The 25,314-nt window shown below is 42.8% G+C and overlaps 1 protein-coding gene across 7 annotated transcripts in view; it reads left to right on the forward strand.

Moving 5' to 3' along the window:
- Positions 1–811: 811 nt before the first annotated feature.
- Set2 (SET domain containing 2) overlaps positions 812–25,314 on the forward strand; it is an 86,365-nt gene continuing 61,862 nt past the window's right edge. For 5 of the 7 annotated variants that reach the window (XM_045764368.2, XM_045764371.2, XM_069313342.1 and 2 more), the window contains exons 1-2: positions 812–941; positions 5,939–13,762. In XM_045764368.2, coding sequence (XP_045620324.2) covers positions 6,003–13,762 — 7,760 coding nt within the window. In that variant the 5' untranslated portion in view covers positions 812–941; positions 5,939–6,002. Of the gene's footprint in view, positions 942–1,057; positions 1,555–1,585; positions 1,743–5,938; positions 13,763–25,314 lie in introns of those variants that run through there. The other 2 variants (XM_069313340.1, XM_045764369.2) reach the window with 2 other exon arrangements.

A 25,314-nucleotide genomic window follows, 5' to 3' on the forward strand; every position in this document is an offset into this window, starting at 1 on the left:
ATAAATATGAAGAAAAAGCACTGTGTCAGTTGAGATACAATATGTGGACAGCATGAAGGAATTGTGTCTAATTATGCTTGGACTCTGCAAAGGAGAGAGAGAGTTACTTACATTCTAAGTAATAATGTAAGTAATAATCAAATAATAATCTCATGAAATAAATGAGTATCTAGGGGGCAGGCTTCACCTGAGCTGAGGAAGGTTAATAGCTCATGCTTGCAATTTCACTAAGTACCTCAACTGACAGCCCCAAATGAACCTTAGTCTTAGTTAAGAAAAAAACTGAGAAGGAGACAAAGAAAGAGACAGGTTCAGACTGACAGATACAGATAAACACAGACAATCGAGAAAGAGATATCGTGTGTTTGTGTTCTTTATGGTCTCGTGTTCACACTGGTGTTTGTCTGCACACACACACATGGTCCTCACCAGTTGCAACATTGACTAAATCAATAAAAACCTTTGGTAGTTTCAATTAACATCCTTAGTATCTACTAGGCCTTGGCAGAACGTATGCACAAAGTTATAAGAAATATCTGCTCTTCACCTGTGATCATGACATATTTTCCTTATTCAATCATTATATTTAAATTGAAAAAATTGCACTATATATATATATATATATATATATAGTGTCAAAAAAATCGTAAATCTCAATGTAAGTTTAACAAGGAAGGGAGCTCTCTTTAATGATGTTTAGCATTAAAGGAGGATGTTTGTAAGTGGTTTGTAAGTGAGTGAGTTTATTTGACATTATTGCATGAGTGGGCAGCGTGGGAACTAAAGGACATTTAAAGTTGGCGGGGTGTGGCGGCTGGTCACGTGACCAGCCGCCATATTGCATGTGTACAGATGAGCAAGAGCTGCGGAGCGACCTGCTGCGCGCCCTTCCTTCACCCATTTTCCTCCTGTCTTATGATGTAAAGGCCGCTAGCCTACAGGTAAGGCCGCCCTCGTGCTTGTCAGGACTTGCTGCTCTTGTGTAATAGGACGAGACGTCGGGAGGGAGAGGGAGAGTAAGGCGAGGAGGGCGGCAGGAGTCTGCAGGGGTTAGCTGCCTCTTGCGCCCTGGCTGCCTCAGCCATTGACAAGAATCGTTCGCGCGCCTCTCACAATTTCTCCTGGGGATTTACGGGTGCGGTGGAGGTGGGAGCGTGGCGGGGAGCAGCGTGGAGCCCCCGCCGTGGGTGGAGGTGAAGAGTGTGGGTGGTGGGAGAGGTGGGAGAGAAGGCCGGAGTGTGACCCGGGGGCGCTGCCACCCGCCGCCAACCCTCCCACCATTTGCTGTCTTGTCACCGCCACACGCCTCCACCCCACGCCCTCCACACTCCCCACACCCGCTCTCCACACTCCCCACACCTTCCACACCTGCTCTCCACACTCCCCACACCTTCCACACCTGCTCTCCACACTCCCCACACCTTCCACACCTGCTCTCCACACCCTCCACACCCGCTCTCGCCAGGGCTTCGTGGCCCGTGGGGGGCAGGTAGCCTCGGGTCCTAGCGTGTAATCCTGCAGTGTTGCAGCTCGCATGCTCCTACAACACACCAGGTACCGCCGGGGTGTGTGACTCCACCACTAGGTGTTGCGAGGAGGTGCAGTGTTGACAGTGTTGCTGATTGGTGTTAACCTGATGATCATTTCAGGGAATATTGCATGTGTTGCAGCAGTTACATTTGTGGCCACTTCAGCAGTTAAATGGGACACAGCTCAAGTTATTCCCAATTTGTGTTAAATCAGTTGAGTAAGAGTGTTAATTTTTGTCCTGTTGCAAGCAAATATTTTTTGACAGGTTGGGTGCTGAGGAATTCATATGGGTCAGGTGTTTTTTCTGGCTTTAGACAATGACAGTATCTTTACAGGTGTTGCTGGAACAGTGTCTTGGCACAAGATCATCCTGCAGGCCCACTTTTTTTGTTTTTATTTTAATTTCAATATTTTTTAGGGTTAGCAAGGCAATGAGCATTTATTTTTCAGGGTTCTTAAGGGAATGTGTCAGTTCAGAAACTTGAATAATTAATTGAACAATTGCTTGCCAATTAATGACACCTAATAGATTTATTATTTCAAGACTGAAATGTATTCCATTAAAAGATAGCTAATAGCAGCTATTAAATTTTTTTTTAAGGGAGTTGATCTGTACCCTATTTGATACTTTTTAATTTGTTCCTTTATCTTTACAGCCTCCTGTTTAAAAACAAATGGAACCCCTTAGATGATGTATATTGTACAGTTGTTGGCATATAGAACCTAGAGAGTTGTCCTCCAGAAGTGGGGTTATGGCTCGGTGCTTTCTTTTAATAGTTACTTGCTCTTCCTTTATCTTCAGACTGGTGCTACATAGCCTTCCCGGCTTGGTGCCTTCTTTGATAATTACTGACTTATCTTCAGACATTTCAGCTTCAGAATATTTCAAGCACTTGAAAATTCTGTCAAGGTTCTGTTTTAAAACCCTGAGGATTTAAGGGAAATCCACATTGATCATTTCCATGCACTGGTTTAGTCATTGGACACAAAGAATGTTTGGAAACAATGACACAAAGTGAGTCACGTAACTCGTACTTGCTGAGTAACTTACAATGACTGGTGGATCCAACTCCTAGACACTTTATTTTAATCAGCTTTCGGGTTGTGTTGTTATTGTGTGTTACAAGAGACTATATGTCCACCACATGAGTTTTTCCCTTAAGATCATATACTCTAGTTACAATGTGAAGAGCACCCATTGATAATGTATAAAATAATCCATATTTTAGAAAAGCAGTTTTCAATAGTCTTAACTTTGAAGATGCAATACAGGTATTGGGTTCACTGTATATCATTGTTTCTTATACTATTCTATCATTAACATCTGAATCACTTTTCACTCATTTGGCAAAACTGAAAAAATTGGTGTCTTTTTTTTTTTTTTTTTTTTTTTTTCCATTCTTAAATCTGCATGGGAATCTGTATATGTTCATAACCTAAGACTGTGATTGGGCAAAATTACCAAGTAGTAATAACCAATATGTTTTGCTTCCATGCATGCTTAGGTTAACCCTTTGGCATTCATAGAAGCATTACACGAGACAAAGAAATAAGACAGTAAATGCAAGCCAAGTGAATTTCAGATGGGGTCTTGATTATCTTGATTATCTTGAGATTATCTTGAGATTCTTGGGGTGTACATACCTACCTATCTTCCTACCTTGTACTCGCCTAGTTGTGGTTGCGGGGGTTGAGCTTTGGCTCTTTGGTCTTGTGTCTCAACTGTCAACTGGTGTACAGATTTTGGAGCCTATTGGCCTCGTATCAAATTACTGTGTATGGCATCTGCCTCTACCACATCACTGCCTAGGTAGTAGTGGGTAGGTAGTTAGGGGTCAGATCAAAGTAAACCAAGCTTGCAAAAAAAAAAAGTGTATGCTTAGTGATGTTGAATGTTAATATCCCCCCCCCCCACCTAGATAATTCTCTACATTCATTTAGGATTGCTCTGGGTAGATTTGTTAGTGATAAGTTTGTTTGTAGTCCTCATTTGTTTGTCAACAGTGCCTTGTCATTCACTGTCATGATGTCTTAATGACTAATTAAAGCAAGAAATTTAATGCTTGGTTTTTGAGAACACGATCACAGGATTTTGAACATAATTTTGGTGCCTGTGTAAGTTTGGCAGGCTTTGTCTCTGACATTGGCATACCATGACATATCTGGACCGATTACTACTCTACACGAATTATATGTCTTCATTTCTCTAAAACCTTTATTATTAAATTAGTAATATAGTATATAAAGACATGATAATCTGTAAGTAGAAAGTGGAGTGCAGTGAAATGTCTCTTTATAGGAGGGTTCTCAGTTGCTTCCTAGAGTTTATGCACACATGCTCCAGGGGTCTTACCACTTCAAAAGGCATGAAAGACGTGTGAGGATCATAACTCAACATGCAACTTAGGAAAACTATCTATAAATCCTAAAGGAAATCACATAAATTCCAAACCCTTATAGAGGAATGTGTTAGCAATCCACTACCAAGCTAAACTAAAAAAAAAAGCACCTTGCTGCCAGTTACCACAGACTACCACTAGGCGGCAGCAGCATGGGAATCACGTGACAAGAACTATATGGTGCACATATAGTCCTTTTCACGAGTCTTATGTTTGCAAGACATGAAGAAATTTACCCTATAGAGGAGCCCAAATATCTCTCAGAGAAGGTAACTTGCATTAATGGTCTTTTCTAATGGTTCTTGGGAAGATGCCTCTGAAACAGATTAGTCACACACACTAAAGGCAACTAATGCACATTTTCATGAATTGCATTCAAGGCATGGAATCCCCACACTAGACTGAAGTTGTGTGGACCGTTACTTACTTAAATTTGATATTTTCTAGTCAGCAGATTGGTCTTCTTGGTGAAGCACCAGGAGAGAGTGCCTTGCCAGACTCCTCCCTGGGTGGCCGACATTGCCAGACTCCTCCCTGGGTGGCCGACATTGCCAGACTCCTCCCTGGGTGGCCGACATTGCCAGACTCCTCCCTGGGTGGCCGACATTGCCAGACTCCTCCCTGGGTGGCCGACATTGCCAGACTCCTCCCTGGGTGGCTGTCATTGCCAGACTCCTCCCTGGGTGGCCGTCATTGCCAGACTCCTCCCTCGGTGGCCGTCATTGCCAGACTCCTCCCTGGGTGGCCGTCACTGCCAGACTCCTCCCTGGGTGGCCGTCATTGCCAGACTCCTCCCTGGGTGGCCGTCATTGCCAGACTCCTCCCTGGGTGGCCGTCATTGCCAGACTCCTCCCTGGGTGGCCGTCATTGCCAGACTCCTCCCTGGGTGGCTGTCATTGCCAGACTCCTCCCTGGGTGGCTGTCATTGCCAGACTCCTCCCTGGGTGGCTGTCATTGCCAGACTCCTCCCTGGGTGGCTGTCATTGCCAGACTCCTCCCTGGGTGGCCGTCATTGCCAGACTCCTCCCTGGGTGGCCGACATTGCCAGACTCCTCCCTGGGTGGCTGTCATTGCCAGACTCCTCCCTGGGTGGCCGACATTGCCAGACTCCTCCCTGGGTGGCTGTCATTGCCAGACTCCTCCCTGGGTGGCCGTCATTGCCAGACTCCTCCCTGGGTGGCCGTCATTGCCAGACTCCTCCCTGGGTGGCCGTCATTGCCAGACTCCTCCCTGGGTGGCCGTCATTGCCAGACTCCTCCCTGGGTGGCTGTCATTGCCAGATCCCCCGGGTTTATCTCATTGCCATCTAGTGACTTGGAGATTAGGAAGTATTTTGGTTGTTTTGATACTGGGTTGTTACCAAACATTTTCCCCAAGTTTTTTATAGTTTTTGGATTTTAGGGTGGTATTCTTGCTTTGTGAGTTGATCTCTGAGCCCCACATGCTTTCCTATCTCTCTCTGAGGGGCAAGATTCTAGTCGTTGCTCACTGTATGCCAAGGATGTGGTCACAGATGACTGGTTGGTCAGTATTGAGTAGAGTTGAACCAGAATGTATACCTGTTTAAAGAAATGGTGTTGCAGTTTACAGAACAGTAACTTATTTGCCGTTAAGCAGCAGTTAGGCATATCCTGTTTGCAGCCTTAGTTCAAAACAAATGGTGCAAATTACAGTATCTCCATGCAGCAGTAGTTCCCTGTTTATGAATTACAATAAATGTGTCATTCTCCAGCAGAAGTTTTAGTATTTCTGTTGCTATTTCAGCAGCATTGCAATATTTGTTCGTACGAGTTTAGCTTTATATTTGCAATTAAATTTGTGTTATTCTAACAGCAAATTGCAATTGTAACTAAAAATAACTGCAAATTTTTTCCTTATTAACAGAGTATTCTTTTACAGCATTGTTAATGGACAAGGGATAGCATGCCAATAATTTTGAATATAGATGAGACATTGATTGTTGTTTTTAATACAATTTTAAGCTAAATAATGTTTTTCCTCATTTGCAGGGATGACAAGTGGACCAACACAGTATAACTGTGTCATTTGAATGGCAGACTCTTTGCAAGCACGATGAATGGGGAGTCAGGGGAAGCAAATACCCCTGTACGACGATCGTCTCGGGCAAGAAAGCCAAACTCTCGATTTGCAGACGATGAGCTGGATGGCCGCTTTAAAAAGATAGTCACTGGTTTGGCTTCTCCCGAGAATCCCGCTCCCAGTCCTCTGGGCTCCCCCACTGGTCGGCCTAGAAAGGCCAGCCGGAGAAAGGACAGTCGTAGTAGTGAAGACGGAAGTGAAGTGAGGGCTGAAGACAATGATGGTGAAAAAATTGCCATAATCAAACTAGACACATTAGTGGACCAGTCACAAAGTGAGCAAAATGATGTGAAAATTTCTGAACCAGCAGCAGATGAAAATGAGCTGCAAGAAAAGTATGAAATTGGTGTGCCCTCTGCTGAACCTAGTGCTCAATTGGAAGTTCTAGTAAATGGCCTCGAGAGTGGAAGTGAGAATGAGAAAAGTGCTGATAGTGTTATTAAAGTGCAGTCTGATTGTGAAAAAACTGGTGAGATGGGAAGGAGAACAAGGAGCAGTGCTAAGAAGGATGAGGTGGAAGGGCCTCCAAAAGAAAGCAAGAAACGAGGTAGGAAAAAAGGGAAGGGTAAGAAGAGTGGAGAGGGAGAAGAAACCGGTGAATGTGGCATCATAAGCGAGGATGGAAGTTCAGGCTCTGTAATGGGAGATAAACTTGGTGATAGTGCAGAGCAAACCGGAAGCAGCGACACAAGTGAGCCCTGCGATGAAGGGAAACAAGATCTCGATCAGTGTGGCAAAAGTGTAGGGTCTAAAACTAGTTTTGAGAGTGACAGTAATAGTTGGGAACCTGTGAGAGAGAACAAAAATACAAGTGAGTCTGATCAAAGGGATAGTGAAACTGAAATTCATGTGAAGGACCAAATGAGTAGTGAAACTATTGCTTATGGCCAGAAGTGTAGTGATAATGATGTAATGGATAAAGTTGTTTGTGAAAGTGATATAGGTAATAAAATTGATAGTGAATCTGGCATTTATAACAAAAGTAGCAGCAACTCTGCTGAAAGTGTTCAAAGTGACCGTTTAAGTGGTGGTGAAATACTGGTAGGAAATAGTGGAGTGAGTGAATGCGTCCCTGAGAGAGAAATTTTTGACAAAGAAAAGTACATAAAGTCACCCCAGAAGGATAAGAGTGTTTGTAGAAGAGGCGAGATGGACTCTGATAAAGAACTTGGTGTGTTAGTTGAAGATAAAGAAGCAGGTCTTACAAACGGTGATATTTATCTTGAAGACAGTAGTTTACCTACCTCCCCCAAAAGTAGCTCAAGTGTCTATTCTGTGACTGTAGGTTATTGTGAAGGTAGAGCTCCAGAACCCTTGGTGATTGGCTGTCACAAGAAAGAAATGGGGTCCAAGGATGTGATCCACCTCAGCACATCTCAAACTGACTCTTTGGATGAAGAAAGTGGGGAGTCTGTTATTGCCAAACTGGAAAAAGTGAAAACTATTAAGAATTTAAAGTCACCCAGAGGAAAGAAAAGGCTGTTAAATGAAGACAGTACGGACTCCACAGACAGTGATGGTCCTGCTCCCTCCAGACGTAGGGGACGCAGCTCCTCATCTGTCTTGAGTAAGGGATTTGAGGAAGGAACTACAAATTACCATGAGCCTCTTAATAAATTGGAAGTCTTAGACCCTGCTGTTATAAAAGCATCTACCTTGAAAGATGAATATGTAGCACAAGAACCTAGTACTGCTACTAAAGTTGGTGATAAATTATGCAAAAGATCTAGTAAAAGATTTCCAGCTTGCCAGAGAGAATTGCAGAGCTCATCTGATGAATCTAGAATTAGATTTGATCAAGTTGTGGAAACGGAAAATAAACCCACAAAAGTAGAATCAACAACCATGGCCATGGAAGCAAAGCTGGTAAATAAAACTATAGAAACTGAATTTAAAAAGGGAACTGCAGAAACTGATTCAGGAAACAAAACTATGGAAATAGAATCAGAAACCAAAAATGTTAATGTAGAATCAGAAAAGAAAACTGTATTAACAGGTCTGAAAAAGAAAACAGCGGAAGTAAAATGTGGAAACAAGACTGTCGGTTCTGAATTGGGAAACAAATCTGTGGAGATGAAATTAGAAAGCAAATCTGTAGATCCTGAAGTAGGAACGATATCAATAGAATCAGAATTGGGAAAGAAAACACTGGGGAGAGAATCAGTTAAGAAGGCACTTGGAACCAAACCAGTAAAGAAGGCACTGGGAATAGAACCAGTGAAGAAGGCACTAGGAACAGAACCAGAAAAGAAGGCACTGGGAACAGAACCAGAAAATAAGTCGTTGGGAATAGAACCAGTAAAGAAGGCACCGGCAACAGAACCCGTAAAGACGGCACCGGCAACAGAAACCGTAAAGACGGCACCGGCAACAGAACCAGTAAAGATGGCACCAGCAACAGAGCCAGTAAAGAAGGCATCGGCAACAGAGCCAGTGAAAAAGGCATCGGCAACAGAGCCAGTAAAGAAGGCACCAGCAACAGAGCCAGTGAAAAAGGCACTGGCAACAGAGCCAGTAAAGAAGGCACCGGCAACAGAACCAGTAAAGAAGGCACCGGCAACAGAACCAGTGAAGAAGGCACCGGCAACAGAACCAGTAAAGAAGGCACCGGCAACAGAGCCAGTGAAAAAGGCACTGGCAACAGAGCCAGTAAAGAAGGCACCGGCAACAGAACCAGTAAAGAAGGCACCGGCAACAGAACCAGTGAAGAAGGCACCGGCAACAGAGCCAGTAAAGAAGGCACCAGCAACAGAGCCAGTGAAAAAGGCACTGGCAACAGAGCCAGTAAAGAAGGCATCGGCAACAGAACCAGTAGAGAAGGCACCGGCAACAGAGCCAGGGAAGAAGGCACCAGCAACAGAGCCAGTAAAGAAGGCACCGGCAACAGAACCAGTAAAGAAGGCAACGGAACCAGTAAAGAAGGCACTGGCAACAGAACCAGTAAAGAAGGCACTGGCAACAGAGCCAGTAGAGAAGGCACCAGCAACAGAGCCAGTAGAGAAGGTAACGGAACCAGTAAAGAAGGCAACAGCAACAGAGCCAGTAGAGAAGGTAACGGAACCAGTAAAGAAGGCACCAGCAACGGAACCAGTAAAGAAGGCACCGGCAACAAAGCCAATAAAGAAGACTCCGGCAACAAAGCCAGTAAAGAAGGCACCGGCAACAGAGCCAGTAGAGAAGGTAACGGAACCAGTAAAGAAGGCACCAGCAACGGAACCAGTAAAGAAGGCACCGGCAACAAAGCCAATAAAGAAGACTCTGGCAACAGAGCCAGTAAAGAAGGCACCGGCAACAGAGCCAATAGAGAAGGCACCGGCAACAGAGCCAATAGAGAAGGCACCGGCAACAGAGCCAGTAAAGAAGGCACCGGCAACAGAGCCAGTAAAGAAGGCACCGGCAACAGAGCCAATAGAGAAGGCACCGGCAACAGAGCCAATAGAGAAGGCACCGGCAACAGAGCCAGTAAAGAAGACACCGGCAACAGAGCCAGTAAAGAAGGCACCGGCAACAGAGCCAGTAAAGAAGGCACCGGCAACAGAGCCAGTAAAGAAGGCACCGGCAACAGAGCCAGTAAAGAAGGCACCGGCAACAGAGCCAGTAAAGAAGGCACCGGGAACAGAGCCAGTAGAGAAGGCACCGGCAACAGAGCCAGTAGAGAAGGCACCGACAACAGAGCCAGTAAAGAAGGCACCAGCAACAGAGCCAGTAAAGAAGGCACTGGTAACAGAGCCAGTAAAGAAGGCACCGGCAACTGAGCCAGTAAAGAAGGCACCGGCAACTGAGCCAGTAGAGAAGGCACCGGCAACAGAACCAATAAAGAAGGCACCGGCAACAGAACCAGTAAAGAAGGCACCGGCAACAGAACCAGTAAAGAAGGCACCGGCAACAGAACCAGTAAAGAAGGCACCGGCAACAGAGCCAGTAAAGAAGGTGCCAGCAACAGGACCAGTAAAGAAGGCACCAGCAGCAGGACCAGTAAAGAAGGCACCAGCAACAGGACCGGTAAAGAAGGCACCGGCAACAAAGCCAATAGAGAAGGCACCGGCAACAGAGCCAATAGAGAAGGCACCGGCAACAGAACCAGTAAAGAAGGCACCAGCAACAGAACCAGTAAAGAAGGCACCGGCAACAGAGCCAATAGAGAAGACACCGGCAACAGAGCCAATAGAGAAGGCACCGGCAACTGAGCCAGTAAAGAAGGCACCGGCAACAGAACCAGTAAAGAAGGCACCAGCAACAGAACCAGTAAAGAAGGCACCAGCAACAGAACCAGTAAAGAAGGCACCGGCAACAGAACCAGTAAAGAAGGCACCGCCAACAGAGCCAATAGAGAAGGCACCGGCAACAGAACCAGTAAAGAAGGCACCGGCAACAGAACCAGTAAAGAAGGCACCGGCAGCAGAGCCAATAGAGAAGGCACCGGCAACAGAACCAGTAAAGAAGGCACCGGCAACAGAACCAGTAAAGAAGGCACCGGCAACAGAACCAGTAGAGAAGGCACCGGCAACAGAACCAGTAAAGAAGGCACCGGCAATAGAGCCAATAGAGAAGGCACCGGCAACAGAACCAGTAAAGAAGGCACTGGGAACACCAGTAAAGAAGGCACTGGGAACACCAGTAAAGAAGGCACTGGGAACACCAGTGAAGAAGGCACTGGGAACACCAGTGAAGAAGGCACTGGGAACACCAGTAAAGAAAGTACTGGTAACGGAACCAGTAAAGATGACACAGGAAACAGATCCAGCAAAGAAGGCAGTAGAAACAGAACCAGTAAAGAAGGCACTAGGAACACCGGTAAAGAAGGCACTGGAAACAGAATCAGTAAAGAAGGCACAAGGAACACCAGTAAAGAAGTCACTGGGAACACCAGTAAAGAAGGCACTGGCAACATTACCAGTAAAGAAGGCACTGGAAACGGAGCCAGTAAAGAAGGCACTGGAAACGGAGCCAGTAAAGAAGGCACTGGAAACGGAGCCAGTAAAGAAGGCACTGGAAACGGAGCCAGTAAAGAAGGCACTGGAAACGGAGCCAGTAAAGAAGGCACTGGAAACGGAGCCAGTAAAGAAGGCACTGGAAACGGAGCCAGTAAAGAAGGCACTGGAAACGGAGCCAGTAAAGAAGGCACTGGAAACGGAGCCAGTAAAGAAGGCACTGGAAACGGAGCCAGTAAAGAAGGCACTGGAAACGGAGCCAGTAAAGAAGGCACTGGAAACGGAACCAGTACAGAAGGCACTGGAAACGGAACCAATGAAGAAGGCACTGGAAACGGAACCAGGAAAGAAGGCTCCAGCAAAAGAACCAGTAAAGAAGGCACCACCAAAAGAACCAGTAAAAAAGACTCCAGCAAAAGTACTAGTAAAGAAGACACTGGTGACTGAACCAGAAAAGAAGGCACTGGGAACAGAACCCGAAAAGAAGGCACTGGGAACAGACCCAGAAAAGAAGGCACTGGAAACAGAACTCGAAAAGAAGGCACTGGGAACAGACCCAGAAAAGAAGGCACTGGGAACAGAACCTGAAAAGAAGGCACTGGGAACAGACCCAGAAAAGAAGGCACTGGGAACACAGCCAGAAAAGAAGGCACTGGGAACAGAACCGGAAAAGAAGGCACTGGGAACAGAACCGGAAAAGAAGGCACTGGGAACAGAACCGGAAAAGAAGGCACTGGGAACAGAACCCGAAAAGAAGGCACTGGGAACAGAATCCGAAAAGAAAGCACTGGGAACAGACCCAGAAAAGAAGGCACTGGGAACAGAACCCGAAAAGAAGGCACTGGGAACACAGCCAGAAAAGAAGGCACTGGGAACAGAACCCGAAAAGAAGGCACTGGGAACTGAACCTGAAAAGGTGCTGGAAACAGAACCTGAAAAGGTGGTGGTGGAAACCAAACCAAAAAAGAAGGCACTGGGAGCAGAACTCGGGAAGATGGTGCTTGGAACAGAACCAGAAAAGAAAGCACTAGGAGCAGAACCAGGTACCCAAACTTTTGAAGCAGGATCAGGCAACAAATGTCTGCAAGCAGAGTCGGAAAATAAACCATTAGAAACAGAATCAGGAAGGAAGACACTAGAGTCTGTGTTTGGAAAGAAAGCCTTGGAAATAGAAACTGGGAGCAAAGCATTGGAAATAGATTTCAGAGACACAAAAGTGGAAGCAGTTTCAGGAAAGAAATCTGGGGAGGCAGTTTCAGAAAGTCAAACTATTAAGACAGAAATGGAAAACAAAACTAAAGGTAAGAGATTGCGAGAGAGTATCGAGACGCACAAGAGCGAAGACAATGTTGATATGTTGAGCTCATTGCCTGACTGTCTTCTATCTCCCAAGACAAAAAAGAGACGAGAGTGTGACTCAAAAACTGAATCAGATAACACAGTCTCTGATTCTGAAGATGGTCAGAAGAGAAAATGGCCCTTTGAAGTCAAATATGATGATGATGATTTAAGAAAAAGAAGAAAAACTGATGAATACCAAGGAGATAGAGGGAATGTGTTGAAAGAAGGCAAAAGTGTGTGTAATGTTTATAAAGGCTCACAGACTGTGGATTATATCCATACTTTAGATATACCTCTTCCCCCCGATGAATATCCCAAAAAGAAAGGAAAGTCATCTGTTCCCTCTAAAAAGGGGGCAAGTCTTGTACCAGAATGTCCCAAATCTGACACTGGGCCAAACACATCAAAAAGTGCTAATCTCATTTTATCTCCAAAGATTCATGAAAGTACTTTTATGGCTCCTGGGGATGAACAACATCTTCATTTTTCATCTCCAGAGAAGACGAAGGGCTTTTCAAAAGAAACTAGCGAGTCGAGTTTGCTTAAATATGATTTCAGTACCAAAGTCTCTTCTAAAGATGAATTCAGCGATAACAATTTTGATTCAAATATTGCAAACATTTTTATGCAGACCTCTTCAATGGATTCATCAACAATTCCATTGCTAGGTGATGGAACTGATCTTAATATTTCATCCTCAGAAATACCAGCTTTGACAGCAAGATCTGACCATATTGAAGGACTTATAAACTTTTCTGCAAATCTCAGCACAACGAGGTATGAGGAGATTCTCTGTGAGGACAGCCCAAGAACTTCATCAGGCAGGCTGGACTCTAACCTGCGAAGTGCCAAGTCAAAAATTTGTTATTCTGACATTGAAATGTCTGGCTTAGGTGAACCTGACAAAAGTCGAAGTGCTGATGGCAGTAGTTTAATGAAGGAGGAAGGAGTTGAAGATGTGACAACATATCTAGGTGTAAGCTTGGTGGCAGAAGCTCTTGACAATAAGGAGAATCTTGAACCAAAGCATGTAGCTGGTAGTAGTGGAAGCAAGGTTGAAGAAGTCCATCTTACAGGTGAAGAATCAAAAATGGAAGTTATTTCTCCTGAAAGCAAAGTTCAAGTCAGTATCACCAATGATAATCTTGACCTGAGAGAGAACATTATTGGAAGCAAGGTTGAAGAAATACATCCAACTAGTGAGGAAATGGTGGAACTTGCAAAGAAACAACAATTTGATCTTATCGAGAGAGAAATGAGGAACAAGCTAGTTGTAGAAGAGCGGATGAAAAGCTTCCAGCACCTCAGAGAGAATCTGTACATTGGAGAAAGGAGGAAGACTAAACGAAGCAAGGAGGTGCGCCGCATGGTTTGCGATTGCTCCCTTACCAAGGAGGAGCTTGAGCGGGGAGAAGTTGGCTGCGGAGAAGACTGCCTCAACAGGTTGCTCATGATTGAATGGTAAGGACATTTTTTATTTTTTGTTTTTGCATGTCACAAATTGTATGCATTTATGAATCTATAGTAACATGACACCTTGCCTTTCATATTTTATCATATTCCCATAGATGATTTTCTTTTTTCCTAACATTTTTGGGCACTATATGTTCTTGTCTCCTTATCATTTAGTTTACAAAAGTTTCTAGAGGTTCTGTTTAACTTTTGGGAAACAATTCACTTAATAATCAATTTTTTTTTTATCTAGGCCAAAAGTTTAATAATTTAACCTCAATAACGGCAGGGCCTCATTAACATACAGTGGTCACCCATCTTCTATAAACTTGGAATAGTTAAATAAAGATGATGTGGTTTAAGATGATGTGCTTCTTCTAGGTTAAAATATAACATGGAATTAGTCAACGTTGTCTTATGCCAGTGATAGTGATGGGTGTATATTGGATACAGAACTACACAATGAAATCATAATAGCATTGTGATCAATAGGTAAATTGATGACCTATGAAATTTTTTTTGGAATATGGTGTTTGAATTGAACTTACACTCTAGGTCACCCCAGATGCATGCATTAGCCATTGGCCTACAATGTGCTTAAAAGTAACATAACCTGAAGTTCACCTGAACTCATAAGAAAGTTTGTAGGCAAATTATGGACCAATGGGAAATGCGTATCTCTAGGGTGACCTAAGGCACTGGTTTGATTCAACCACCCTGCTCCAAAGATTTTCTCGCAAACACTGTGTTGGCTGAGCCAGGGAAATGGCTAGAAAAGGAAAGTTACTATGATGACTTAGGAAAATGGGAAGGGGGGTGCAGCCTAGTTTGTGTTTTTTAGACATTTAGAGAAGTTGATTCTCAGTGTGTTGTAAGGGTTTTACAAGCTGTTCCCATTAATACGGCTACAAACTGAGAGCAACACTGATTCTTAATTTGTATAATACAGACTGAAGACATAGGAAGGAAAGGTGCAGTGGAGGTTTCATTGGGGTGGTTAATAAGGAGGAAGGTGTCTAAAGTGTTTTAGTGTAGGAGAAAGTGAAGTACTGAGTGTTAGGAGTTTATGGGGAAATACTGTAGGGCCAGAAATCATCCGTTTTGAGATTTTGGAACGGTTCCTAATTAGTCTGAATGGCTTGGAATTTACCATGTAGTTTCTAATTTAAACTGGCCATTTTGGTATTGTTGGGACAGCTTCTTAATTTAGGCTGGGGCACTTGGAGCATACCTAGAGAGGGTTCCGTGAGTTCTACTCTCTGAGCCCAGCCAGGGTTTGACCAATAACCAGGGGCCAGTAATCGTTTATTTTTCCTGTGGTTTCTAATGTAGACTAGGTGTTTTAGGATTGTTCTGGGGTTTCTAATTTTAGAGGTGCCTTTTTGCAGGTGGGAGGTACCTTTTTGGCTGAGTGATATTTAATTTTAAATCAGGCTAGTGTGGGTGGTGGGTTCTCTGAAAACGGCCAGCTTGCCAATACTGGGACATTTGGGTGAGGCTGCTAACTACTGCATGACAATAATTAGATCAAGTGTGGCAGGTTTTATGGGTGTCCCTAGACCTCAAGGACGCATACTGGCACATCCGTATACATCCCAGGTTCAGGGACTGGTTTGGTTTTGTGGTGGGCATCAGGCTGACCACTTCAAGGTTCTCCCTTTTGGTTTGAATCTTGCTTCCTGTGTATTTACTACCAGATTGGCATGAGTGATTGCTGTCCAGCTGCACCTTCTAGGGGTTTGTGTTGGTCTACATCAATGATTAGCTGGTTTGTGTTCCTAGTCAGTCCATGTGTCAACTAACTAGGGGTCTGGTTCTTTCCCTGCTCACCAGGTTCAGGTTCCTGGTGAACTGGTTGAAGTCCCAGTTGGTTCCATGCCAGGTTTGGACATGGGCTAACTTAGCTGGGCCTCGTTTGAGGCTCTCAGTCGGCTTCTCTTTCTATGTCTCTGGCGGTTTAGTCCTGTCTGCAACTTCAACGCCGGCTGGTGTTGGATCAACCCCAGGTGGCTTGCTGGTTAGTCGATTGGTTGTTTGGGAGCCTCAACTTTACCTGCATTGTCCTTTTCTTGGGCAGGATTTAGCTCTGGGCATTTTCCAGTTTCTCCAGTTCTGTCCATTTCAATGCTCCCAGGACCAGAAAGTTTGGAACCTACCTGCCCTCTGTTGGCTCCTGTCTTGCCTGCTTCCTCTTCTGTGGTGGATATGTGGGCCTGCGGGGCTGCTCCAAGCAACAAACATCCTGGTGGACCAAGCACTCACAAGTCAAGCCTGGCCTTGCGCCAGGCTTGGGGAGTAGAGCAACTCCCTGAACTCCATCAAGCAGGTATCATCCTCCCGTCGCTTGATGTGCTCACGTATGCTTTGGCTCTGTAGGGGTTTCGTGACCAGTGCTCACCAGGCACCCAGGGTTAGTGGTCAGGCCTGTTCCTTCAGGTGTATAATACGGTACATGAATTTGCTGCTGTGTGGCATTCCCTTAGGAGGATTTGGGTCACTCAGGGCTCCAGGTACTGGTTCCATTCCGACTGCTTCCAAGGTGATTCATTGCTTGAATCGTGTGGAGTCGCCTCAGTCTATTGCCCTGTAAACTGAATACACAATAATTCAGCTTTTTGTTTCTCAGGATTTTTTTCTTTGCACAGTTCACTTGTAAGGTGTATTCAACATTCTCATGGATGGGTATTTCACTTCTGTCCCATTTCTACAAAGTAGACCATTGACGATGTGTCCTTCCTTTTGGATCTGCAACACATTCGGTTGCCTTGAGGTGGACCTCTTCATGTAAGTGTGGAACCAGCACCTTTTATCTTGTGTGGCTCCATTTCTCGATCACGGGGATCTTACAGTGGATGCTTTCGACTGAACTGGTTGAGGTGGAGATGCATTTACATTTTCTCCTGGTACAGTTGTTGCTCCAGGTTGTCCATTCGGGAGTTGTATTCAGGAAGGGTGATCCTTCTGGCTCCTTGGTGGCCAGCCCAGCCTTGATTTCTGGTGCTTCTAGCCCAATGTCTGATGTTAGTTTTTCTGCGTCTCGGCCTCTTTCAGTGTTTGGTCCAACGATGACCTCTACTGGTTTGACCTCTGCTCTACGCGTCTAGAGTTCTTGATGTGTGTTTTGCCATTTGTATGGCGAGCAGGTGGCTAGCTTGTTGGTGTTCCATCTGTGTCTTTCCTTATGTTGGCAGTATGAGATTGCCTGGCACTCATTTTCACACTATCTGTCTCTTCATCTTTCTTTGGTTTCGGTCAAAGTTGTCCTGATTGTTTCTAGAGTGGCATCTCATACCTAATACAGTACTGTCTCCTCTTATCCCTCGCTCCTGCTTGCATTTGGCATCGACACTGCTTGACACCTTTCTGTATGTTGCCTGAGGAAATGGAACAAAATGCTTACTCCAGAGGCAGGGATTTTTGTTTCTGTGGCCCGGTCCCCCGACCAGGAGACCTGGTAGGGGACTAGGCCGCTGGGACGTTGAGCCCCGAAATCATCGCAAGGTAACATGTTGGGCAGTTCATTAATTTGCAGCCTTCTTCCTCTTCTGGTGTGAATGAGTCAACTAGCTTTTGGAGTGATCCATTGATGATTGATACTTTGTTGATCTGGCCGTGGGTGCATCACTTCCATGTCTCAAAAAGTACATTAATAAATTAGAAAATGTGTGTACACATGCCTCTAAATGGCTTCTTAACCTAAACACATGATCTGTGTATAGGGGCTGGAGGTGGTAAACATGCCAACTTACCATTTGTCTACCTTTTAGTGGTTGTGGGAATTAATGTCCCCAACCTGGTCTCTTGACTTGGTCTCCTGGTTAGTGGTCTGGTCAATCAGGCTGTTAAATACTGCTGCTTGCAGTCTGATGCACGGATCACAGCCCGGTTGATCAGGTATCCTTTGTAGATGTTCATCAAGTTTTTTTTTACTTTGGGAGAGGTTAGCTAATTATGCCCTTTATGTTCAGAGGGAGATTGTTTAAAAGTTCTGGTTACTTAATATACACGATTGGCACTAGGTAATATACATAAGTGGCACTAGTGCCGAGCTTTGTGGTACCGTATATCGCTTGTGACGTTTTTCCAGTCCAATATATTTTCTTTAATTAACGCTGCTCTCATCTTACTATTGGTTAAACACTTTCAGCCATGTTATTAGTCTACCTGACTTCCCTCCTTATGTGCTATCTTCCACAACAGCCTCTTGTGTAAGACTCTGTCAATCAAAGGCTTCTTAAAACCAGGTAGATGCAGTCTGCTCACCCTTTGTGCTTCTATTATAATAGCAAAGTTGATTTGTTACACAGGTTCTTCTCATTTGAAAGCCGTATTGTCTGTCCAGTATTATGGCATTTCTTTCCAGGAGTTCTATGAATTTGGTTTTAATTTTTTCTAGTACTGTAATTTGAAAAACCACAGTTTTTAATGCTGGAGGTCTATAATTTAGAGGGTTTTCTCTACAGTATTACCATTATTATAGACTGAAACTATGACTGCCTTTTTTTCTGTCTGCCAGGTTCTGTGTTTATAAGGAGTTGAAAAATGTTTTAGAGAGGTGCTATGCTCAGGTGAACATTCCTTTAGAATGGTTCCCATGTCTCCATCTAGCTTTTTGAGCAGTTTTTCTACCTGGTCTCTTGTTAGATACAGTACTCTGTTGCTCTCAAAAGTTTGTCTTGTATCTGGTTCTCTGAAAACCTCATTTTTGCACAATCACACACACACACTGATTTTGAACCTGTGCATTTAGGTTTACACATTTCTGATTCACTCTTTGTGAATCTGTCTCCCATTTTTAATCTTAGGATTTTGTCTTCTACTTAGAATGTGTTGTTCATGAATTTATAGAATAGGCCTGGTTCTGTTTTGTATTTGTCCACTATCCCTTTCTCTGAGCTTCTTTCTACCTCTTGTCTCACTGCCGTGTAGTTGTTTTGTGCTTGTTTGTATTGCTGGTATGTTTGAGGGCCATTTTGTTTGGCCATTTCCTATATTGATCCCATTGTCTTGTTCTCTGGCTCTCTGTTTCTGTTGAACCATTTCTGCTTCCTATATTTGCATCTTTGATTTGGTGTGTTAAAAGTACATCAAACTTGAAACAAAAACCAGCCATAGAATTTTGTTTTAATTATTATTATGCTTAATGGCTTCTCATTGCACCAACTTATTTTCCAAAGACTGTACTCTTTACAAAAATAATTAAAAATTCACTTGGGGCAATGTAGTTTGCCTTTTCACTGGTACTGGTGCATCACCAACACACTTACTCTTCTTGTCAGATGTTATTGACAGTATTTTCCTTGATAAACATCTGAAATAGTTCACAGAATAGATACATGGCACCCTTCAGTTAATTTTGTCTCATCTCACTCAGCCACTTGGCCATGCAGATGCAAAAGTAGCACTGTTTGTGCTACTTTTGTATAGGAATGGCATAGCTAGTTTGTTTAGCATATCTAGATGCAAAAATTGGGACTTAACAAATTAAAACATAATACTGCAGTTTCATTTGTTGTTGCCAACATGCAGTACCTAAACACAGCCTCCCCAAAAAACAGATACTCTCATAAACAGCTTCTTCATAGAGGCAAATGCAATGTTTGGAGCCTTCACAGAAACCCATACTGAAGCTGATATGGTAATTGAGGTTGGATGCCAAAATTAAACATTATAAATGTGGTAAGAGTTGAAAGAATACATGAATAGGTTGAGCTTTATGATACGTGTACTCTCTTGCACAGAGTTCTTAAAGTCCTCAAGTGATGTGGCTGAGACTAAGAGAACAAATGCCTAGTAAATATCCTTGTATATAAACTCCCAGATACAGTAGCCAAACAATTTGCTGAGCAGATAAGAAATACAGGTTTCAAGAAAGTACAGTATAGTACTGTACTGAATATTATCCTTCCAAGAGGCTTCAACTTTCTAAATTTAAGTTAGAAGATGATAGATAATAATTTACTAGTAAAACAGTTGGGGAGTAGTCTTGATAATAAGCACACACCCAGACAGGTAACGAGCTTAGCAAGTTTGCAATAAACCAACATACGGTAGAAACAACTTGATGTTCGTGAATAAAGAAACTAATCGGGGGCTTCCCAAGCTTGAATACAACTTACTCGGATCACAGTCTCATTGAACTAAAAACAAATGCATGTGTCATAAAACATATTCAAAAACACGTGTACAACGTCATTGGCGTTTAATAAATTTAATTTTGACAAATATAGAAGCAAGTTCCTGACTCAGATTTCTACTGTCACTCATAATGCAATCCACAACTGTTGGAAATAGAGATGGTTAGCAGTGATGAGTTATAACTTACTGTATATACTGTACTGTCAAATGTGAATTATTCCTGAGGTTTTTCTCCTGCCACTTAAACAGAAAGTAAGAAATGTATCTAGCCAGGTTACCTACCTAGGAAAATAGTAGAGGGGCTGGTCCCAAACCTGCACACAGAAATAACACCACATGGGACCAGAAGGCATAGCAGGATGTGCAGAATACCCCCGTTGAGCAGAGGTGCAATAGGTACTCTGAGAGAAAACTCTTATCAACATCAGAGACCCGAGGCTGTTCAACACGCTTCCACTACACATAAGTGGCATAACTGGCCGACCCCTAAGTGTTCAAGAGAGAACTTGATAAGCACTTCCAAAGGATACCTGATCAAACAGGCTGTGATTCATACGTCAGGCTGCAAGCAGCAGTGTCCAACAGTCTAGTTGACCAGTCCAGCAACCAGGAGGCCTTGTCGAGGACTGGGCCACGAGGGCGCTAAACCCCAAAATATCTCAATGTAATCTCAAAGTAAGGTCGAGTTAACCTTCTGGCCACAAATTATTAACTGTGGAACAAAGGGCCTGCACCTTATTGACAGGACTGCATTGTTCTACTAATAGCTGTGCATCTTGTAGACTATGCAGAGTTTCCAGATCAGAAAATAGGCTTTCTCACTGCTCCATTGAGTCGTATGTCCTTCAATAATGTCCTCGGTGAGCCCGATTCCTTTGACATAGATCGCCTTATGTTTTCCTGCTATCGTATTGGCATCCTGCTGATATCTAGGTTCCTCTGAATATTCTGTGACACTCATTGTGCTGTTTAACTCTTCAGACTTCACACTTTTTGATAATTCAACAATTGGGGCATTGACTGGGGTCAAATAAACTGTGATTCATCAAGCATTTCCCAGGGAACTCTAACAAAAGGCATAATTTATTAAATGTTGAAACATTCAAAATTTGTATATAAATTTGTGTGGTTCTGTCTGTGAAAGATAAGAAAAAGTTAAAAAAAAAACACGTACAAAAATTATCTTCTTGTAATCAGTGATAAGACTGATAGAATAAATTAAGTGATGGGGGGTTGTTCATGTTAAAGCCATCAGAATCTTCAAAACATATAACAATAATTACTGTATAGGAAAAAGTAGACACCACTCTTTCCTTTGCAAATTTTTTTTTAATAACTAAGACACAGGTTTATTAGAAATGATGCTGATGTTCCTAATGAAACTGCAAGCTAAGAGCTATTATCTTACATCGGCTCATCTGAGGCCTGACCCTAGAAATGCATTTATTTTATGAGTATTATTATTTTCATATGGAATAAGCTTCATTTATTAGTAGGTTAGTTATGTTAGTTACTTTATGAAGCTGGAGCTAACTGCGGCAGAACCTTACCTAAATATGGTCGCTTGACTGGATTTCATGTCCATAAATGCGAGTCATCCTAGGAATGAATGCTCACTGATAGTGATGTTCTAGAGAAAGGCATATATATAAATACATATAGATACTATATAAATACATATAGTCCACCGCCAGCAGGAAGCTGTAGATGTCCAAGTCTCTGGTGTTGCACTTGCAAACTTCTGATTGTCCACAGTTTTGCTAGGGGAGGGGGGCAGGGGGAATCTTGAGAACATTTGTCATATATGTGACAGTAAAGTTATCAATATCTCTCTATGTATTAAGGTTTTGATGTATGTACTTGACAAGTCAAACCAAAATGAGTCAAGGCTGAAGTCGAGTCTTCACACTGTTCGGAATTTGTATTAAAGTCCTGCTGCCCAAAAGACTTGAAATGTGTCTTAAGGCAGTAAGTTTCTTGAATACCTTGTTTATTAGGTTCAACCTGTAGCTCCTCATGGTTTCTGTAGTGTATCTGTACTTGGTTCTGTGAGTTCGTCTCCTAATGCACAGCATGGGGCCAAGCTTGTCTTATCATACCAATCAAGCTTGTAACTTGATTGGTATGGCTGTTACTTGGAGTGGCCCACAGGCCTACATATTCATTACAACCTGTTTGGGCCATCAATTCCTGCAGAAAATTATACAATTGTCTCTTGAACACCTGGAGAGGGTTCTGAGAGCTGTTCTACTCCCTGAGCCAGACTTGGGCCAGGCTCAACTTGTGATAACTTGGTCCAACGGGCTGTTGCTTGGAGCGTTCCGCAGGCCCACATATTCGCTACAACCCTGTTGGTCTGGCACTTCTTGCAAAAACTTAACTAATTGTTTTTTGAAAAGTGCACTTTTTCTGGCAATATTTATATAGAATAGTTGTGGACCCCTGATGTTTGTGCAGTACTCTTCAATTGTGCTTATGACACCTCTACTCCTCACTGGTACTATTCTGCATTCCTTCCAAATCCTTTACTCCAGTATGTTGTTATGCAGGTTGACCTTCCTTAACCTCATCTCGTATGGGAGATCCTGAACAACCAGACATTGATTTGGTCATCATATACTGGATTTTCTTGACGGAATCGATGTCCACTCTAATCCAGGAACCAGAGATTGACAACATATTATAAATGGGGCCTCACCAGAACTAAATGTAATAGAGGGATGAGTGTCAGTTGCTGCTGCTTTTGGTTATTAACTCTAGCATGTTATTAACTTTGTAATAAGCAATTACTTTTTTCTAGAAAGTGATAGAAGTAGGCAAACCAGTAAAGTGGTACATAAAGGCAAACCAACAAAATCATTAGAGAGAGGGGGAGTGAAGAACAAGGAGAGGGGGAACAAGTTCCTGAAAATTGCATACACCAACATAGAGTGAGATCAATGATACTGGAATTAAGTGATGTAATACAGCTGCAGACACCAGACATTGTTGCACTCACGGAGACAAAACTTGAAAATTATATTTTAAATGAGGTCATATTTCCAAGGGGTTACTCAGTTTGGAGACAGGACAGAAAAATTAGGAAAGACGGTGGCGTTGCTGTGCTGGTGAAAGAACACCTAAAGGTAAACAAAAGAATGATTACCAATTCACGAGAAGTTGACATAATAGCACTAGATATCTGCAATCAAGATGATAAATTAACTATCATAAATACATATAGTCCACCGCCAAGCAACACGTGGACAAAGGAGGAGCTAGATAATAAACGAGAGGGTCTTATAACAATAATGAGAGAAATTATAGCGAGAGCCGATAGATCTTGACTGTTGGTAGTCGGCGACTTCAACTTGAAATCCATAGACTGGGAGTCATATGAAGCTAGTCCAGAGGATTTTTGGACTTGTAGATTTGTAAACCTCATCTTGGAAACATTCATGTTTCAACATGTTAAACAAGCTAGAAGGATGAGGGAAGGGGATGTTCCCTCCATGCTGGATTTGATATTTACCAGAAAAGAGGAAAAGACATTTGACATTCAGTACCTCCCTCTCTTGGGTAAAAGTGACCATGTCTTTTTGGGGAATAAAGAATGCAATGTGTTATAATCTGGAAGAAAATGAGGTTGAAGCAGTTGAAAAGCCTGATTTCAGGAGAGGTCATTATGGGGAACTCCGACATTTCTTTAAAGAATTTAACTGGAAAAACTTGCTGTTAGGTCATGAAGTAAGTGAGATGTATGTCAAGTTTTGTGAAATATATGATAAAGGCACTAAAAATTTATAAGAAAGCAGAGATGCAGAACTAGGAAACAGGATTGGTTCAACAGAAATTGCGAGAGGGCCAGAGCCTAAAAGACACAAAAATGAAATCAATATAGGAAGAGGCCAAACCCCCAAACATACCAGAGATACAAAGATGCGAGAAACAACTACACGGCAGTGAGGAGAGAGGCAGAAAGAAATTTGGAAAAGGGATTGCGGACAAATGTAAAACAGAACCAGGTCTATTCTATAAATTCATAAACAACAAATTGCAGGTAAAGGATAATATTCAGAGGTTGAAAATGGGGAGATAGATTCACGGAAAATGAAAATGAAATGTGTGAAACATTAAATGAAAAGTCCCAAAGTGTGTTTGTAAAAACATTCAATTCCATTTGTCAGGTGTTGCTCCATACACTTATTTTGTCCAGGGTCCGTTAGAAGGTTATGACAATCATCTAAGTTTCTTCATCTTCCCTAGTACATACGTCAAACGATTGACAGATGCAATTTAATGCTGATAAACATAAGGTTATGAAGCTAGGTAATGATGATAGTTACAAGATACGAGCTAGATTGTGTTGAGATTTGTGAAGTTGGATTGCGAAAGGGATCTGGGAGTTATGATTAGTAAGAATTTAAAACCAAAAAATCAGTGCATAATTGATCGTAATAAGGCAAATAGGATACTGGGATTTATTAATCGAAGCGTTACTAATAAGACACCAACACTGTGGTGTTGTTCAGCTATATCTTGCTTTGGTTAGGCTCCATTTAGATTATGCAGTTCAGTTTTGGTCGCCACACTATAGAATGGATATACTGGTACATAAATTCACTAGAATGCATCCAGTGTGGAATGACAAAGTTAATCCCTCAAATCAGAAACGTGTCATATGAAGAAAGATTGACAAAGCTTAAATTGCATTCTCTAGAAAGGCAAAGAATTTTGTGTGACATAATAGAGGTGTACAAGTGGATGAATGGGCATAACATAGGGGATATTAATAGAGTATTAAAAGTACCAACACAAGACTGAACATGAAACGATGGGTATGAATTGGATAAGTTTAGATTTAGGAAAGACCTGGTAAATACTGGTTCGATAACAGGGTTATTGATTTGTAGAACCAATTACAGTACCGGGTAATGTGGTGGAGGTGGGGTCCCTAGATTGTTTTAAACATGGTTGGACATGTATATGAGTGCGATTGGGTGGTTATAAATAGGTGCTGCCTCATATGGGCCAATAGGCCTTCTGCATTTACCTTTATTCTTAAATTATTATGTTCTTAAGTTCACATAATTGTGTTTCTTCTGGTTGATCGTTTATGTAGACAAAAGTACTCGCCTAATTGTGCTTGCGGGGGGGGGGGGGGGGTTTACTACCTTGCTCTGTCTTAATCCTCTTCATAATTTTTGCATCACCAGCAAAGAATGAGAGGAATGATTCAATACCCTCTAGGAGATTATTTACATATATCAGAAACAGTACAGGTTTAAGGGGGCCTAACGACGAAAAAATTTGGAAAAATTGTAAAATACAGTACCGAAATATTTGTAAAAATACTACGTAATTGTGGCAACATCGTGGTGCAAACCGATTATTTTTATGATGAAAACTTAAGTATTTATGGTAAATTTGCAGCCGCAATTGTA

This window comes from Procambarus clarkii, chromosome 75 (genome assembly GCF_040958095.1).
Source record: "Procambarus clarkii isolate CNS0578487 chromosome 75, FALCON_Pclarkii_2.0, whole genome shotgun sequence".
Classification (NCBI taxonomy): domain Eukaryota; kingdom Metazoa; phylum Arthropoda; class Malacostraca; order Decapoda; family Cambaridae; genus Procambarus; species Procambarus clarkii.